This window comes from Bacillus rossius, chromosome 2 (assembly GCF_032445375.1).
Source record: "Bacillus rossius redtenbacheri isolate Brsri chromosome 2, Brsri_v3, whole genome shotgun sequence".
In the NCBI taxonomy this organism is placed as follows: Eukaryota; Metazoa; Arthropoda; class Insecta; order Phasmatodea; family Bacillidae; genus Bacillus; species Bacillus rossius.
This window is the reverse complement of record NC_086331.1, coordinates 78047748-78067746: the sequence shown is the minus strand read 5'-3', so window position 1 is coordinate 78067746 and position 19999 is coordinate 78047748. Positions and strand designations below refer to the sequence as shown.

The following is a 19999-nucleotide window of genomic DNA, read 5'->3' as shown; positions in this document are numbered from 1 at the left end:
TACATAACACTTTAGTTCGCAAATCTTTCACTTTAAAAGATCTCCGTACCACTTTAGATTCTAACTTATACTATAATCTTCATGTGGATTATTTAATCTTTAGTTTCTGAAGAACTCTAGCTATAATTAAATACATCACTTTTTATGTTATTAATTCAGATTCCATTCTTTGACTTTAATTAGCATTAATTAGATCTCTATTAGAATATTGTTCAGTTATTTTGAAGAAATGAATACATCTGATAGTAATGAAATTGAAAGCATACAAAACAAAATAATCATACTTATTAATCTAAAACAATTTCCTTCACCTAATTTAGCTATCCTTTCAGACCGCAGATCATTAAGATTCACTTTTTGTATATAATTGTTACAGTTTAAAAATAAGTTTTAAATATTTACTGGATAATAATGGACTTAAAGAGTTCCCCAATTTCATACTCATTTAGTAACAACTTTGTGTACATTCAACAAAAATAATGAAATTATTTTTAGACTGATCTCAAATTTTAATAAACTTAATGAGAAATTTTTTGCCATACCAGTTATATTTAGTAAAACACTACCAATTATAAAATAATTTTATGTAACCATATTCTTTATACCCAACATGCGAACCACTTCCTATATATAAACTTATATTTTCCATATATTTAATGTATAATTTAAATCCTGTGTTCAATAATAGTTTAAAGTTACTAAATAAGAACTGAAAAACAATGGTGCATAACATGCTTAGAGATGGCACACACGAGAAATTTATAATTATGGTATGATAACAATTTATGATTATGTAAATTGGCATAGCAAGACTCAGCCAATACAAATACTGCCAATAAAAAAAATTCACATCTAAGTAAAGAACTTTGTGTCTGAAATAACTAATGACACAATTATCTAGGTACAAATTGTAATAGGCAAAGGGTATAAAATGCATGTATGAATTGCATTACACTCAAAGCTAAATATAATGAATATACAAGTTATGATGCATGCATGCATTTACAGAATTACCTTTATATTTACCGTACCATGGCACATAATTTAAAAGATATTACCTAAGATCCTGAAACATTAAAGGATTATACAAGCCAGCAAAACTCCATTATAATCAATTACAGAAAACTGGGTGGCCGGTGCATGAAACAACACATCTTCAAAGCAGTGATCTCTACAGAATGTCTGTTTCTGATCGTCAGTCAACAAATTCGGCTTGAATTTTACACTCACATGATACATCACAAGTTTGCCCACTTCGTCTGCAACTTCTCGAACAGATAAATGACGATTTCTACGAATTGCAGCATGAACACTCTCGACATGTTCATCATCTGTTAATGTGGAATGTCGTCCAAGCTAGGGATCGTCACAGACCGACATTCTGCCGTGTTATAAACTCTTAAACCAATCATGGCACTGAGTGCGACTGATACAGTCCTTCCCGTATGCTTGGCTAAGCAATTGAAATGTCTCTGTAAAAGTTTTGCCAAGTTTGTAGCCAAATTCCCCACACATACGTTGTTCTTCAATCTCTTTCATTGTTACTTTGTCACTAATCTGATAAACGACTTGGGCACGTGCTCACTTCAGCGGCTGTAATTCACCAACTAACGGTCATAGCAAAACATGGCAAATAGCAGCTTGTGCATAAACCTACCACTAGGTGAGTTAAGTAGCGTCTGCGCGCTCCGTCTGCCGGTTGGCGTGCTATTTCAAAAGTTCTGTTTCTTTTTTAACACATCTCATCATATATACAACAGTCATGACAGGCTTGTGAGCTAGATATCAAAGTCATACAAGACCATTATGATAAAATGCACCCTTGTTCTTAAATATTGTCACACCATAGCTCAAAATATATCTTGGACAGGTTTCATGAATGAAATATGGGGATGAGATAGAATGTATGAACGAAAATGAAAATGTAATGAAAAGAAATATGGTCCTGTTGAACATCACACTAAACTGTGTAAAAAAGCAGTCACTGTGGCAGTCCACCACCCCAGTATTTGTTTGGTACATAAACAAATTGGAACGGGATATAACACAAAATAACAATAAAAAAAATTACTACACTAAATTAATCCAATTCATATGGTAGGGACACTATTAATAACAACTCTCTAGGATAGAGAAGTACCTACTAGGATTGCATTCAGATACATAAGTGTAGAAACAAAACTCAAGAGCCTTAAGAAAATAAATAATTTGCCGAAAGTTATAGGATGACCAAAATAGAATAATAAAAAAAAATTAAATAATTTATTAAATAAAACCACCAAAAAATGTGGTTGGCAGGGCTCAAATTTAATAGTTCATTATCTTTTACTCTCTTGTTTAAAACGAACCTTATCACAAAAATAAAACTTATTTTATAAATTACAAACATATGATTACCCTAAACATTAAATGTCTCACATCAACAATCAAAAATCATTTATGTCCAGCTCGGGTCTGTCGTACCTGTTATGTCTTGGTTATGAGTATTGCTTACTATGTTTTCTTGGCATAATACTCAACAAAAATTTTTTATCTTTACTGGGGTTAACCGATGAATGGAGCCAGCTTTCAAGGAATAAGATTACACTTAACATACTGCAATGAAATTAACTTAAAATATTGAATGGTGGTGGTAGACCTGAACGAAAGAAAAACTAAAAGTTCATTATTCATCTCTAATAACTAAAATTAAAAAAAAAAACACAACAAATAGTTCTCATCTGTAATTTCACATGATTATCGATCATCATAGGATCCTCTGGCCTTACAGAGATTCAGCCAACAAAGAAGGACGAAAATTACTTCTCGCACAAACAGACATCTCCGGCCATTCCTCGAGCCCGAATCCACTCCAACTCTAGAAAATATGTGATGGTTTGTGCCAGAGTCTCACTTGGTCATGCAGAAGCCACGTTCCTTAAAGCTCAGTTGCACTTGACCGGACACTCTGACTGGCATACCTCAGGCGCCGTCAACAGGCCATGCATGAGTGAAGGTGTGCCCTAGCATGACTCAGACATGTAATTGCCGAGTAACCAGCTCAGCCACAACTAACGTAACTTCTACAGAACCTCTAGAAAAACCAGCAAAACCTATGCATTTCACTTAATAAAAAAGGAAAAACTGAAAAAAAAATCTGAAGTCCAAAGAAAAACTTTGTAATTTTGTTTCATTGCAGTGTTTAGTTAATTGACAATGACAATGACAATGACAATGACAATGACAAGCATGTTTGTGCAGATGCATTGAGTGAAACTTGTATTGCTCTAAGAACCTCGCTGACCTCAAGGTGATGTATATCATGCATAGTAGCTGATAAAAATTGGTCAGCCACTTGCCTCCCCTGTGGATATTTATTGTGTAGGGGTGCTCTTTTTCTGCCTTGGAAGTACAAGAGATGTAATCTCAGTATTGGTTATTTGCACTATCACTATTGCTTATTGCCCTACTATTTTAGTGTTTTATTTTGTGTAATGGACTAGTTTGAAGGGTTTGTTGTACATAATTTATAGCTGAATACAGTTTGTTACTTGGAAATAAATTTGTTTGCTTACTTAAATTTAATTAATGATATTGTTTTAATTTCAGATGGCTGAAAGTAATCCATTAAATCAGTTACATTGGATTCAAGAAGAAGAAACTAGATTAATGAACATCCAGAAATCAGCATTGCACTTGCATGAGGATACGCTGAAGCAGAAAAGTGTTTTGGAGAAGAGGGAAGCATTTTTGAAAGAAAAACTTTGCCAGGAAAAATCTAAACCTAAGGTATGAATGCTTTGTTACTATTATGTCAGAATGAAAGCAATAGCGTGTGATGGCCGAAATATTTGTAGGTTCTTAAGTATTATATTATAAAAATGCAGTTTATATTCATACAGGAAACATATTATTTTTATTAATGGTATTAACTCTTGTGAATAAGGTTTTTCTTGTTAGCTGGGAATACAAAGAACATATTTATTACAATATGTTTCACACTTGATATAAACACAAACAATATCATACTGCCATGCTGCCGAGTAAACTGCTGCCTCATACCTACAACTTTCACTTCTCATAGAAGTTAATGCATAACACACATAGTATGTATGAAGTGGTGCAAAATGTTTACTATTGCCATTTTATCATTACTTGTCCATACCCATTAATTATTATACATGCTGTGACATCTTTGAAAAAGATTACAACAGTATAAAAAACAGCCCTCATTAGTTACAAAAGAAAATTGTAGAACATACCTTAAAAATTTTAATTCCAAGGTTATTCACATCCAGACAATAGGCAAGGAAATCAGAACAGTGTATTCTTAATATTGCACCTGCAGATGCATTTGTTTTGTAAATAAAAACTTTTCCGAAGTGGTGTTTGTAATTGTTCCTGTGGCTACATTAAAGTATTTCGATATTATCATGTAGTGAAAAGCACACCGTGCTGTTAGTTAAAAAATTATCATGATTACATTTACAAAACTTAAACACTTATAAGCTAATTTACTACAAATACATTCATGACAAGTTAACCCTTTACACCTCTTAGGGGCAGAATCTTACAAATAAGTAAAATAATAATTATTAGTTTATTATTTATACAATTTATTTTCATCTTATTTTATCAGTTTTGGAAATAAATTTTTTTTTTTTAATACACGAAAACTTACACTGTTTTCATCCCTATTATAAGACAAATTTTAATTAACACAAAAAATAAGCAATATGTAACTCTAGATGCAAGTTTTTAATAGTTTCTTACTTCTAGTTCTAATTGAATTGGAAGTGTTTGTATTTTTCTGTTGTAAAAACACACCTACCACTTTCACCAAACTTAGGATTTGAATTAAGCAAAATGGTAAATTTGTGGTTGGTAATTTTTGTATGTTTATTATTTTACCCAATTTTTTTAAAATTTTCCATTATTAAATTCAAAGAAAAATTATTAATCTTAAAACAATATTCACTCCTTTTTCATCCCTTAATTTTGAATTTCACAAAATGGTAAAATTATTTTTGGTAGTGTTCTATGTTTAAAATTGGCACCCAATATCATTTATAATGCTTTATTTTAACCATATTTACCCCTTTTTCACCTCCTGAGTGGCATTCTGTAATTATATATAGCCTAGTTAGCCAAAGCCCTTTATAATAAAAAAATTCATCAAAATATTTTAAGTAGTTTTCAATTGATGCTCGAACAAACAGACAAAAAACTACATAATTTAGTTCTCAATAATGTAAATAGCCATTTTCAATAGTTTTTTTCTCATTTCATTCAGTATACAGACTTTTTGCCTCGAACAGTTTTATTATTAGTATAGATATCAGTATAAGCAAACAGGAATACTAAAGTTGTTGACATTTTGTACATAAAATAGATTTATATTTATTTTGTCAACCGAAAATATTAAAAATTTCTAAAACACATTGTGGTTGTAACAGACTTTCATCTTAATGGCTTGCTGATCCACACTGTTGCTGGTGAAGCTTCAGTCAGCGACCGGCCCCTCCTCTCTGCTCTACCACCCCTGGGTGTGGCACATGATGTTCCCAGTTCCAGCACAGATAAATGTTGCTCAACACTAGTCCATTACATAAAAATGTGTATATATATTTTTTACATTATAAGATGAATACTGTTTTATTACAAACTATAACTATATTTTTTTTTAATACAATATCTAGGTATTCACTTATTGTCACAATCTTGGTTGATTTATTTTTATGTTTGGGGCATTTAAATTATAGCCACACAAATTACTGTGATATTGTGAATAAACTGGAACCATTTCTACAGCAAATAGTTCTTGCCAAAAACTTTTTTTGCCTATTTGTATTATTTAATGTAAAAATTTCTATGGTTTGTTTTTGGAGAATTAGTTACTCATTAATAACATACACAATACTGTGATGTACTCTTTAGTTAAATTTAGGTGAGGGAAATCTATGTAAATAATAGTTTATTAATTTAATTATGTACTATTATTACTAAAAAAAAAATTCATGATTTCAAATGCACATGAAGGGGTATCAGTATATATTATTCACTATGAAAATGTCCTAATTATTTTTTTAATTATTCTTGTAATTTATTATAAATAGTTTAATACATTTAATGTTTTTTTTTTTTGTTTTTCTGATATATGCTGCGCTTCTATTTACTGTGACGACTTCAGTGGCATGCTGGCTATTCCCATTCAGCTAATGAACTGTGGAGTGCTTTTTTTGTGATGAGCAATATTTAGTAAGAAAAAAGTGTTTTTGGTGTAGTTTAACTTCATAATGATTAGATATTGCTTTAGTTGTATAATAATAAGAGCTTTGTCAAATCCTCTAAGCATAACAGTACTTACATCTCATTTTTCTAAGCTTGATTCTATTTATCTCAGTTTCATTGAAATGTTCATATTAACTAAAGATTTAAATTATATTTTGTAAAAATTATAGACATCATCATTATAGGATTATAATTTATATAAAACAAACTCAGGAAATTAACAGAAATAACTACATGTTTGCTCTCAATTTACAGCAACGAATATAATATGCACCTGTGTGCATGGCAAAGACTGATGTTAATCCTGGAAGTACAAATATATAACAAAAAATAAAAATATACTTGGCCAATGTTTTCTTTTTAACATAAAAATATTTTAACCCAAGGCAGTATGGTTTAAGCATTAACATTATGGGTACACTTTTAAGCACTGCAACATTCAGTAAGTAAGATGGTGCTAATATTTTGAATATGTTTATTTTATGTGCACTTTATCTTTTTCATAATATTTTTAGCATCACAATTATGATAATGTAAAAATAAATTTTAATTACTTCACATTATTGATTGTTGATTTGGCTCTAAAATGTTTTCTTGAAAATTTGTATTCTGGTGAAAATAAGTGTGGGTTTCTTTAATGTTTATAGGACGAAATGGATGTAAATACCAGGATATCACATTTAGCCCATGTTCTTAGGGAACAATCAGGTCATCTAGAAATTACCAATGATAAAGATGGGACGGAAGCACTGCGACATGAAATACAGAACCTGAGGAAAACTAGGGACTGCTTGGTTGAACAACTTTGTAGTTTGGATGAAAAATTCCAGAAGGTATGCTGTTTATGTTGCCTTTATTTAACGGTTTTATTTCTTTGAAAAATGCATGTTAGTGCAAAAAATTATTAAAGGCATTGGGAATGAAATGTTTATTGTGAATTGTGAATGAGTTTGGTACTACTGCCTAGCTGCTTATTTTAATACAGTTTTGGTTAATTCTTTTAAAAATATTGTCATTAAAAAAATTATAAGTGATGTTGGAACTAAACTTTCATTAAGTGGGCTCCGAACCACTTGGGTACCGACTCGGTACTCATAAATTTTAGTTGACTGGGTCTTTGTGATCAAACCCACGACCCGTGTCATGCTTACTAGCCAAAGGTCATGGGTTCAATCACAACAACCAAGTGTAACTCAAATTTATGAGCACAGAGTTAATACTGGTTTGGAGCCCAATGTAATCTGGAAGGTCCCGTTGCTGAAGAGATCAGTGAGGAAGATTCATATTCATATACACATTGTACAATAATTTATTTTCTACAATTTGGTATTGTTTGTTATAAAATGATTTGTCCACTGCCAGCAACCACAATCTTTAAATGCACTCATGGATAAATATAAGCTTTATATCCTCTACCTTGTACTATGTGCGTAAAGTATTTACAGTATATTTATCTTCTGTTTCAAAAATTATACTACTGGTGGATTGAACAGATACAGCAATATGATTGTTGGATGGAACACAGGAAAAAGCCGATTTCACAGCAATGTCGATGCCCTCTCCAAAAGACCTGGCAAGGCAGACTGCAACCATTGCAATAGGGTGGAGAAAAATGAGGGGATCGAAGATGTTCAGCGAACAACAATAACTAACGGGAAAGATAAATGGGATAATGCCAGCTTGAAAGTAGCACAGCAGCATGATCCTGACCTGGCACCTGTTTTAAGCTGGCTAGAAAGTGGTACTGTAAATCTAATATGGCATGAGATCTCCAGTGACCGAAGGGCTGTGAAAGCTTACTGGGCACAGTGGGATTCCTTGAAAATGGTGAATGGGCTACTGATGAGGGCATGGGAGAGTCCAAATGGAAAACTAGTTACAATGCAACTACTCCTTCCAAAGAGTGTAGTGGCAGAGGTGTTGAAGGAAATCCAGAATGGTACCTCTGGTGGTCATCTAGGGGTGAACAAAACTCTAGCCAAGACCCATCAACGCTACTATTGGTTGAGGTGTCACCAGGGTGTGGAGGCTTGGTGTTAACAATGCGAACATGCTGGGCTAAAAAAGGGCCACAAACTTGAGTCATGGGAAAATGAGGGCCTACAATGTAGGGGCGTCCTTTGAGAGGATTGCCATTGACATTGCTGGACCATTTCCCAAGACTAAAGATGGTAACCGGTATATTCTGGTAGCAATGCATTACTTCAGTAAGTGGCCAGAGGCTTATGCACTTCCTAATCAAGAAGCCTCCACTGTTGTGGATGCAATAGTAAACAACTTCACTTGCAGATTTGGGGTACCAATGAAGTTCCACTCAGATCAAGGCCGCAATTTCGAGTTAACAATATTTCAGGAGGTGTGTCGGTTGCTGGGAATAAATAAAACCACTACTACAGCCCTACATCCTCAGTCCAATGGCATGGTGGAGAGGTTTAACAGAACTCTTAAGGAACACCTTGCCAAGGTTGTGGCCGAGCATCAGCAGGATTGGGATCAACACATCCAGTTGTTCCTGATGGCATGTAGGTCTGCCATCCATGAGTCCTCTGGGCAGACCCCTGCGAGTATTGTGTTTGGACAGGAATTGAGGCTGCCCTGTGATGTCAAGTTCGGTAATCTTCGCAGGGAGCCAACCAGCATCACTGATTAAGTAAATTGTCTAGAGGAGCGAATGGTGCTTATACATGAAGAAGCTCGCAAAAATTTTCAATTAGCGACGAATCAAATAAAGACGAGGTACGACCTGAAGGCTAACTCAACCGGATTTCAGGAGGGCAATTTGGTGTGGCTGTACAACCCGCAATGAAGGAAGGGAAGGTACCCTACGCTTCACGCAGTGTGGGAAGGCCCGTATAAAGTCTCAAAGCGGCTAAATGATGTGGTCTACTGCATCCAGAGAGGAAAGAGGGGATGGATGAAAGTAGTACATTTGGACTGGTTGAGGGAATATGCTGGAAGGGATGCGTTACCTGTTTGTTCCAAACAGGTTTAAGGAGGCAGTGTTGCGAACACAGACAGGACCGTGACACGTGCCAGGTTCGGAGCTGGCTGGTGGCTCTGCACAGTCACTGGTGTCAAGTGCCAGGTCATATGCCGTCCACTCCCCAAGGCATGCCAGGCCACTGGCATCACGCGCCATGTCACGTGCTCTCCACTGACATAAGGCATGCCACGCGTGCCTGGCCAGATTGCAAGGGTTGTCGCTACCCCTTTCCCCTTCCGCTCCCCGCACATCATCCTTGGGCAACACCTTTCTGGACTTTTCGGGTGTCAGGTTGGCCTGGGATGACGCAATTCATCACAGCCACTCTCGTTGGTTCTGGAAAGACGACCCTCAGGTACTTAGGCAGCGACGCCGGCCTTCGCCACAGTTCTGCGACGAGTATCTTGACGAGTTCCGTGATAGTTACGAGCGGGTTTCAAGCGAGTTTCGAAAGTGAAGGGCAGTGCAACATCGGCAAGAGACCCCCTCGAGTGCGGCGCGACGCGGAGCGACGATACCGAGAGAGTATGACTGAGTGGCGCGAGACTGTGTGTGTTTGGACAGGCGAACCACTTTTGAGCCTAGCTCCAGTGAGGGATGCAAACTGTGGAACTTGACAGACATTGAGTGACTTGAGAATATACATTTTTAAGTGACAGTGATTGGTGATATGACATTTTTAAGTACAATTATTTATTAGTAATGTTAATATTAGTAATTATTAAAACTGTAATAAAACTTAATTGGTAAACTTAATTGGGCTATCCCTTACGAACCCAGTTCTCCCCACTTAGGTCGTAACAGTATGCATTTATGTATGTGATCTGTGTACTGTACATATGTAGTGTTTGTTATTTATGTAATGTATGTACTTACAGTAGTAGTCTGTATGAAGGAGCACAAGTGCATTTAAATGGCCAGTTTTTGGATAGAAAATGTTGAATATTATTTTTAATTGTTGTGATTTGTGGCACCATATTATTTACACTTGCGTTTAGTTGAGATGAATGTCTAGGGTAGCTATTCTGTAACTTTGAGCTCTAATGTTGCAGCACTGTGATGCACACAATGGATTTATGCATACTTTCAGTGCTGTTTGTGCATGTGCATGACAAAGTGATATAATCTCCTATGATGTTTTGACAATGGAGAGAATTACAATTTGAAGTGTACTCTAATCACCAGTCTTTTACGGAAATCAGGTTTCAAGGTCGTGTTTCTTTTGCTAGTATGCAGCTATAGATAATACTGTATTTAAAACTCCTGTATATATATTTTTTTGAATGTGTGCGTGAAGTTATGTATTGCACTCATAGAACAATTTACATGTGTTATTTAGGCCTTTGTACTGGTCTGTTATGCAGGTATTTTATATTTATCTCTTGAACTCTTGAACCCACTTTAACTTTCAGACAAATTTGCATTTCAAAATTATGGCACGATTGCCATTATCAGATAAAAACAGTGACAACAATAAATTCTACTCAATAAATCTGACTTACGATATATTTGGAGTACCAATCTGGCATGTAATATCAAAGTTCCATCTAAAATATTAGTTAAATGCTGTACCCCAAAGGTAAAGGATGCCTTGTCACAAAGTGTTTATTTTTCAGGCGAGATAGTTTTCTTTTTCTTGGCTTTCTTTATGAAATTTTAACTTATTAGTCTTAGTATTCTTTATTAGATGATTCTGCTATTTCCTGGAAAATGGTTGGATGTTTTAATTGTGTCAACTCTATTTCATAGCAAAATGGATGTGTACCTCTGGGGTTCAAAATGATTTTACATGTTTTACAAGCATATTCAATAGGAGCTGCCAATTGTTTTGGGGGTATGAGTAATTGTTTTACTTTTTTATATTACATTATAAAATGTTAAAAACCATTTTTCGAATTCACCAGCCACTTCTGTGGACACATGTAATATTTGTACCGTATGTGTGTGTAATGTGTATTTGTATTAAGGCATTTATGTAGTAATTTTTGTTTATGGTATTTCATTGTATTGTAAGTACTGTCATCAGTATGAAGATCAGTTGGCTCCTTACCAGTTCTAGGATCAGGCAGTATTTAATCAATTCTTTAGGGCGGAATTCATAGTGGTGATATAAGCAATACTTGAAAGAAGTACTGCTTATATGCATGCTTAAGTATGGCATTAAATTCATAGCGAACAAAAAGAGCACTGCTTATTAGGACTACTTAAAGTAATACTTCACGAAGAACTGCGTCAAATAAGTACTGCTCAATACGAATTCACAGTTATGAAATAAGTTTGCCTTGTTTCGCAAGTATTCATAATCAAATAAGCCATGCTTATTCATTGGTATAAGTAATACTTCATGAAGTCGGCTATCTAGGTGACTCAAGTACGGGTAGGGATTTGTTTGTTGTAAGGAATAGGTAATGTAAGGTATTAATTCCCGTTAATTTTTCCATATATTAAATTAAAATTGAGAGAGTAAACAAATTCAATTTGGGGAAAAGAAACGAAACAAATCGTTGCCACTTAGTTTTGTAAACAATACAGGCTACGTACATAACCTCTTCTGCAGCTAGCATGATGGATTTTGGTGAGTGGGACGGTTTTAAACAACTTGCGGATGAAGTTTATGAGGACCATGTCAATGTACGGACACCAAAGCGCTACATACGAGATGCATTAAACCCTTTCGAATGGTATAGTGATTCTGAGTTCAAGCGACGTTTCAGATTCAGCAAGAACATAGGTAGTCATCCAAATTATGATGCCTGCTTGGTAACCTCTTTTTCACTAGCCATCACAAATCACGAAAGTTGTTTATCTACCACGTGGTTAACTTCACCCGCTTATAGATCACAGACACAAGATGGCCAACATAATTTAACAACACAAACATTCAAAACATATTTATGTATGTAGTTGTAAATTAGTTTTTAATACATGTTCATATTTATGTTATTCAAGTTCACTATCAAATAAAGTATAAATATCATCTTACATATTAATTTCATTATTTTAATCGCATATATGGTTTGAAAAATCAGCATTTTTATTTTCAAACAGGTAATCTTATGTATTTACAGTGGTATATTTGCTTGCATTACGTTGACACAAAATTTGTCCTTTACTTTTTAAGATACTTCATCAAGTACAGCATGGCCATTATAAGTAGTGTTTGTTCAAGTATTACTTCATCAAGTATAGGTTTATGAATTCATTGCTGGAATAAGTACTACTTGAAGAATAAGCACTACTTTATAAAGTATTACTTATTCACCAAACAAGCCTTCGACTATGAATCCTGCCCTTAGTGTCACTGTGACATGCTAATACCCTCTGCCTAGCTCAAGGAATAGTGTGTGAATTAAAAATAGAAACCCAAGATGGTCTTCATGATGTTCCTGTAACTTTTATAATGGTAATTTGGGAAATGATAAATGTTTTAAGGGGGGGGGGGGGGAGAACTACTCATACCAGGAAAACCAACAATTGTTTTGTTTGTGTAGTGCAGTGATTTTAAGGAAAGTCACTGTCACCAACCACTCTTTAGTGAAAAATATTTGCAATGATTTCATTGCATAATTTACATATATTATACTAATAAGAGATTTTATGTTCTATGGCTTTCAATAATTATATAAAAATACTACAGAGCACAATATTAGGTAGTCATGCACTGACTTTTGAAATCTTTACGAAAAACCACAGTTATGAAAGTTTCTGCAGGTTCACCAAAGCCAGGTTGGGCATTCTGCTGTTTGTGCATGTTTACTTTGTTGAACGTGCGCAGCAGTGCATGTTTCTGTTTATTTTTTGCTGATCATTCTTTGTATATGCTCTTCTGTAATATAATTTTGACCATAACCATCTTAACTGTTATAATATTATTGTTTCATTACAAAATATTATCTTATTTTCTTGAAAACAGTGAAGAAAAATATCTGTCTGACCATGTGACAATAGTAGGCTAAGTTTTTAAGTAATTTTGTGTTACTTAATGGTTGCATCTTCATAGTTCTCGGGACATAAGCAGTTATTTAAACAGTGTATTTCATTATTTAAAGGTCTGGTTTTTGCATAGGAGGCATGAAAATATTAATTTTTTCCCACCTTAGTGCTTAAAGTAGTGCTTAAAGAAGCAAGTTTAGTGCAATTTTTTAAGAGTCCAGATGGTTTAAATTTTAGTTCTGTGTTGTCATACAAAAATATTGACTTCTACAAATTAGCCTGCAAAATATTTCATAGATAAGTCGGTGATGTGTTTTATTGAAAAGTTTCTGAAAATGTTCCAGGAAAAGTATCTCACTTCAACTGAAGAAAGGAAGCTTCTGGAATGTGATGAAGCTATTGAAGCTATTGATGCTGCTATTGAATACAAGAATCAGCTGATCTGTGGAAGTAATGAACATGGGCTGTTTGATCAAGGAAAAAATGAAAAGGTTAATTCATGCCTTTCATCATTTGATTGCTTAATATGTAGTCTTTGCAATTAACTAGTTATACAGTGACTCTGTTTAGACCTGAAGTGGAAAATATTAGCTTGGTTTTGATTCTGGAAGATGCAAGTCTTTTTGGTTAAACCTAGGCCCTTTTGCTTGATTTCTCTTAGCCAACCATTTTTAATGGAACATTCATAGGTTAACAATAATACATCATGTAAATTTAAAAAAAAAATAACGCTATAAATGGAGGAAGTTACACATTCAGGAACCATCTGCCATTTTTTAATTTGTAATTTTTGTATAAAAGAAGTAATAAATTATTGTTAATTACTTTTCAAAGAGAAGAATAAAAAGAGGAAGGCAAATATTCCTGGTAAGGACAGGGAGGGAGTGCAATAGAATTGAGAGAAAGATACTGGATGTGAGAAGAGGAAAGAACTTAAGGAAGTGGCTCCAGAAATTGGGTGAGTAGGGGAGGGGGACTCCTTGCCACTGGGCGGAAGCCCAATTGCAAGTCTAACGATCAATCAATCATTCAATCAAAATTATGTGGCTGTCATGTAAGTGTAAAATTTTAAATAGTATTCGTGTGATTTTGTGAAAATGCCTGTAGGCCAAGGAAAGTGGTTCCAAATTAAATAAATGCATTAAATTGGAATAATTTTAGGATATTAGAATCACAATATAGTAATATGATATTTAAATTAACTAAGTCTTCATGCAGTTGGATATCATTATATAGTACTTCACTTTAAAAAATTTCTTACTTTAAAGTAGATAATTTCATATCCCTAGTAGATGTTTTTCTCTTTGCAACAGTTTAGTATAAAGTACTTTATTATTAAGTACCCAAATGTTGATTTTTAAGGAGTATATACTACATTAATTATTAGGTACCCAAAACGTGGGTTTTTTCAGGTATGTTTTAATGAGATTTCACTTTACTGACTGATCAAAAAGTAATACAGCACCTAGAACATATGGTGGAAATAAAATTGTACACTTTGAAATGTGCAATTATTACGATTATTACAGTAACAGATCGAAGGTATCAATTTTTAATTCTAACAAGTTTTTGTTTATTCTCTTAATCCTAAAAATTTCATTTTGAAGTGTGTTTGCCTATATTTAATCATAATTTTCTAACCCTACTGCAATGTTATATCCATATTTGAATATACCAAATTGAAGTCCATTAGATGAAGTTTTTTGTAAAATTTTATGAGTTATATTTTATTAAAAAAATCCATTTAGGATACAAAATATTTCACACTTTCGGTGCTTGAAATCTTTAACTGTTTGAACTGCTGCTGGCAAACCTTTTAAGTGACTATAAAGATTAAAAATAATATTTTCTGAAGGAAAATGTAATGTTTTTTCAAATGGTGTTAGTGAATTTGTTGTAGCCTAAGTACATCTGAAATCATTAGCAATTTTTTGTGATAAGGTAGTGAAAAGTTGGAAAAAAATACCAAATGAAAATATCTCCTGAATGAAGGATTTTTCGAAAATTTACTAAAAATAATTTTTTGTTAGATTATAATGTACAATTGATTTCCAGTGTTTGGCCATAAGGAACCAAGACACCCTCTATATACATATATATGTATATACATACACATGTATATACATACACATGTATATATAGGGGGGGTAAAGCATATAGTATGATACCATTCATACTTCAAAAATCACTCAAACAAAAGGACGAGTTTCATTAAACGTTTGCTCTCCAGCCACTTACATACTCCATTGGCTATGTATTCAAACAAAATTTTACTTATAATCGAACCACTTTTGCTTCTCACTAAACACCACTCTTCATGAATTCTGTTAATCACCTCATGAGGAGGCCACACATGTAAGAAAACCACCATTGGGAAAATAATTTGGCCACTGACTGTGAAAACCAAAAAGATAGTGTTAGTCTCTTTTTCGTTTCCCAATTTTTCTTCTTACAAATCTCTACACCCTTTGGGAGCTATCACTCTGTCACTATTTGGACATAAACTAAACTTGTTTCATCTCCATTTGGTATCCGACTTGGGTCCTGAAAGTTATTTTTGGCATTGCTTTTTTTCAAATATTCTTCTAAGTATCTAAACCATTTTCATATATATTCTTTAGTAACAATTGCTCAGCCCTTTGTTAAACTTTCATCAGTTGTTCTGTATACTAATTCTGGGTGTCACATCATGAATTCAAAATACAATTTATTTCCAGGGCAGCGGTCCATAAAAGCAGTTTCTCTGTTTGATTTCTTAATTATTTTTTTGCACAGAATTTAACAGCTTTTTCCTTTATCTGGGGAAACCACTTTTAGCTAAATTTATTAGCCATGTAACAAGTTATGTCTTTTTCTTCTGTTAAAACTGTGGGTGGACCCATTTTCCTCAGACCTTCTTCAACTTTTCCATGAAGCCGATATTGTATTGAACCTCTTGGTACCCAAAACTCACGACTTGCTGCTCTAATACCTATTTCATTTTCCCTTAATTGCATGCAAAGCTTCAGCCAGAGCATTTTCAGTGTAATTGTGAATGACTCATTTTCCTGATGCGGCCATCTTTTAAACCTTGCATTTCTCTTTATTTTTGTGCTAGCTGGTTTTGCCATTCCTTTAATAATATTTAGCTGAATTTTTAGACATAACTTATTTTAGTTTTAATACAAGTCAACCTTTAATCTGTTTTGGATAATATGTACCCAACGGGGATTGAGTATAACCATCAACATACAAAAAATCAGAAAATCAAAAAATTAACTCAATGATTAATTGCTTGGTGTCAAGCTGTGCTTGGATATGTCGAAGGAGAAACTTGAAGGCATATCATACATATACTTAAACCCCCACTGCAATTTATTTCTAACGGCAAACCATATCAGAATTAATCACAATATGTATCTTTATAAAAGCTGACAACATGACATGTTCTGCCCATAAAAACTTTAATCTCTAATCTGAGGCACCAAATGACTTTAAGTGACATCTGAGTTTCACCCGAACCAGAACATGCTTATTCCGGCATTTAACCATCCTGAACAATATGTGCATTGGGGATGTTACCGATGCATCGGCAAGAGATCGGAACAGGCGATTTCATGTAAATCACTGATTCTCAAAGAATCGGAAAACGCCGATTTATTCCGATTCCGATTGTAATAATTTATAGATTTATACTTTATACAGATAATTTTTTAATTAAAGTTCAGTACATACTTCACTACTTTACCCAGATTTATATTAATGGAAACACTCAAACAATTACCAAAACCTCATAAGGCCGAACAATGTTATTTTTTCCAGTGGTAAAAAAACCTGTGCTGCAATGATTGCGTGTAATTATGAACACTAAAAATTAATACAAAAAATATTTCATTTTAAATAAAAACTAATTTCACGAATTTCACGCATGTTAATCTGTCGTTTCTTGCGGGTAATTAAGGTTAATTCTACTACAGGTTAGGAAGAAAACGGATTGTCTAATGGGCGAGTTTGGCACGGGAAAAAATTCGGTCGCTAGGTGTGCTGGCATAGCAGCAGTATATCTTGTTTACGTTTTTTTATTTTCAAAAAAAAATGCCCGGCTGTGGTGGTGAGAGTGAGAGGTTTACGCGACGGTAAGTCAAATACGTTAGTTTGTTTGGTATTTAGTTGAATGCGTTTTGATTGCGGAAATTGTAATGAACAATTTTTCCATTAAGAATATATTAATTCTAGAACTTTTTTTGTTGGTTTTGCGTACGTGAAGAAAAACTATTAGTTTAACGGTAATTTCTTGCAGATGTGTTGGTACTAAGTTTTTTTTAAGCAATTTTAAGGTTAATTCTACTACAAGATAAAATTTACGCTTTTCTTATTCTGAATTTAATATGAACTGACAAGTTATACACAAATTACTCTTTCACTTTGAAATGAATATGCAAGAGACCGCCATAAAAGCATTAAAACAAATTAATGTGGTGCTTGGATCGAACAACACTGCTATCTAGCGGCGAAACCATTTAGTGTGCCAAACTTATAACATTGATCTTCCTAACGTAAACAATTCACGTCAAAATTATATAGAAAGCTTCCAATGTGAGGTGCTGTTTGAGTGTTTGGTTATAATTAGTAAATGCGATGGCAAAGAGTACTGTTTGGAATTATTTTTCCGTTAAAGCAACTGACGAGTCGATCACGATTTGTAATTTGTGCAAATGTTGTATTAAGAGAGGTGGAAAAAACAAACGAACATTCAGTACCACAAATCTTCAAAATCACTTGCGAAGGAAACATGACATCGTCATTGTTAAAAACCGTGTTGTGTCACACACTAATCCTATATCAAGTTCACAAAGTGAAGATGATCCTGGCATCCCCAGTTTCAGTGCTGGTAGTAGTGCACAAATATCATTTTCCCTTTCATCTTCAAGTTCCACCGTAACTTCAGCTCCAGGAATAAATTTACAGAAAGAAGTAGTAAAAACTGCTTCATCTTCATCACCCGGAGTTCTAAGGCAACCAACATTGATGGCCATCATAAACAAAAAAAAGATGTTTGGCAGTGATGATCCCAGGAGTAAGGCAATAACCAAAAAAATAGCAGAAATGGTCTGCACTGACAGTCAACCATTTTCTGTTGTTTAAGATATCGGTTTTCGCAGATTAATTTCCCATCTAGAGCTAAGATACCATATGGTAACAAGGCAGCATCTGGCAAATACTGTGATACCAGATATGTATGAGAAATTGAAGTGTCAAGTCATGAATGAAGTAGCAAGTGCAGAAAACATCGCAGTAACTAGTGACATTTGGACATCTGTCCGAGGACAAGACTACCTTAGTGTTACAGCCCATTTCATTAAAGAAGACTGGGCACTCACAGAACTGGCTCTGGAGGTGATTCTTTTCGAAGGTGCCTCACATACTGCGGCATTGGTTGTAGAAAATTTGGAAACTGTGTTTTATAAGTGGGGGCTCTCCAACATAATAGTTGTCACAGTAACGATGGTGCTGCGAACATGAAGTTGGCCCTTTCATCAACACATTCACCTGTTAAGGGTTTAACATGCAACATACATACACTTCAACTTGTATTGAAAGACAGTTGTTTCATCAAGAGTTCTGTCTCGAACCTTGTGTCAAATTGCAAAAAATAGTTACTCACTTCCATCATTCAACTAATTCTTCGAAAGTTCTGAGGCAGACACAAGTATCCTTGGGACTTCCTCAACATGAACTGATCCAAGACGAACCCACGCGTTGGAACTCCACATTCCACATGCTGCAGAGGCTGTGCAAGCAACGCACTGCTATTGCAGTGGCCACTGCCTCAATCAGTTTGAATGTAGAATTAACCAACAGTGACCGGGTGCTTGCAGAAAATTTGGTGAAGATCCTCAAGTTATTTGATGAGGCAACACATTCTCTCAGCTCATCTAAAGCTGCACTCGGAGATATAATACCTATTATTACAAGCCTAAAGTGTGCAGCAGAGAAGATCTTAACAATTCAAGGATTGGGTTTAGCGAGAGATATTAAACGATCACTTGATACAAGATTTGGTCATATTAAAGATGACCCGTTCTACTTGATAGCAACTGCTGTTGATCCTCGTTACAAAATTAGGTAAGGATGACAAATAGTCTTTTCTTTATTTGTGATTCTTGACATGCAAACAATTACTTTGAAGTAGGCCTATTGCTGACATATGTACATGGAGCAGTTGTGGTCAAAGAGATAATAGGGCTTGCTTCCCATTAAAATAGCTGCAGAAAATGAATTGACTCAATATCTCAGTGAACCAAATTTGTCAATTAGTGTTGACATTTTTAACTACTGGCATCATCCTCAACACTTGAAACTAAGATCAGTGGCACGGAAGTTCTTGAGTATTCCTCCGAGCACTGTCAACTCTAAAAGACTGTTTAGTGTTGCTGGGGATATAGCAGACAAGAAACGTAACAGACTGCAGCCACAGACTCTTCAAAAGCTGATGTTCTTGAAAAAGAATCTTACAGTGTTCTGATACACTTACTGATTTAGTTTTCAAAATAAAGAATTAATTTTAGGTAGTTGCTAATTATCTTGAAAATGAGATTTTTCCAATCTATTTTAAAATAAAAATAATTGGAAATAGTGTTTTAGATCTAATTTATTTCCCTTTGCTGCAGACACTGATATTTAGTAGGCCTATTCAACCCAGGCCAATTAAAAAAAATGTCACTGCAAGGACTAAATAATTTCATAATAAGTAGTAAAATGTGGTAGCCTTTGGAAGTGTCAGTGCTTTCATCATATTGCAGACTGAAATATGGGGAAGGCTTTATTCTGCAA

At 34.4% G+C, this 19999-nt stretch overlaps 1 protein-coding gene across 2 annotated transcripts in view; it reads left to right on the top strand.

Moving 5' to 3' along the window:
* Positions 1–19999, top strand: part of LOC134529388 (kinesin-like protein costa) — a 215075-nt gene that overhangs the window by 153543 nt on the left and 41533 nt on the right. For both annotated transcript variants that reach the window (XM_063363403.1, XM_063363404.1), the window contains 3 exons: positions 3589–3768; positions 6918–7103; positions 13531–13677. In XM_063363403.1, the coding sequence (XP_063219473.1) occupies positions 3589–3768; positions 6918–7103; positions 13531–13677 (513 nt within the window). The remainder of the gene's footprint in view (positions 1–3588; positions 3769–6917; positions 7104–13530; positions 13678–19999) is intronic.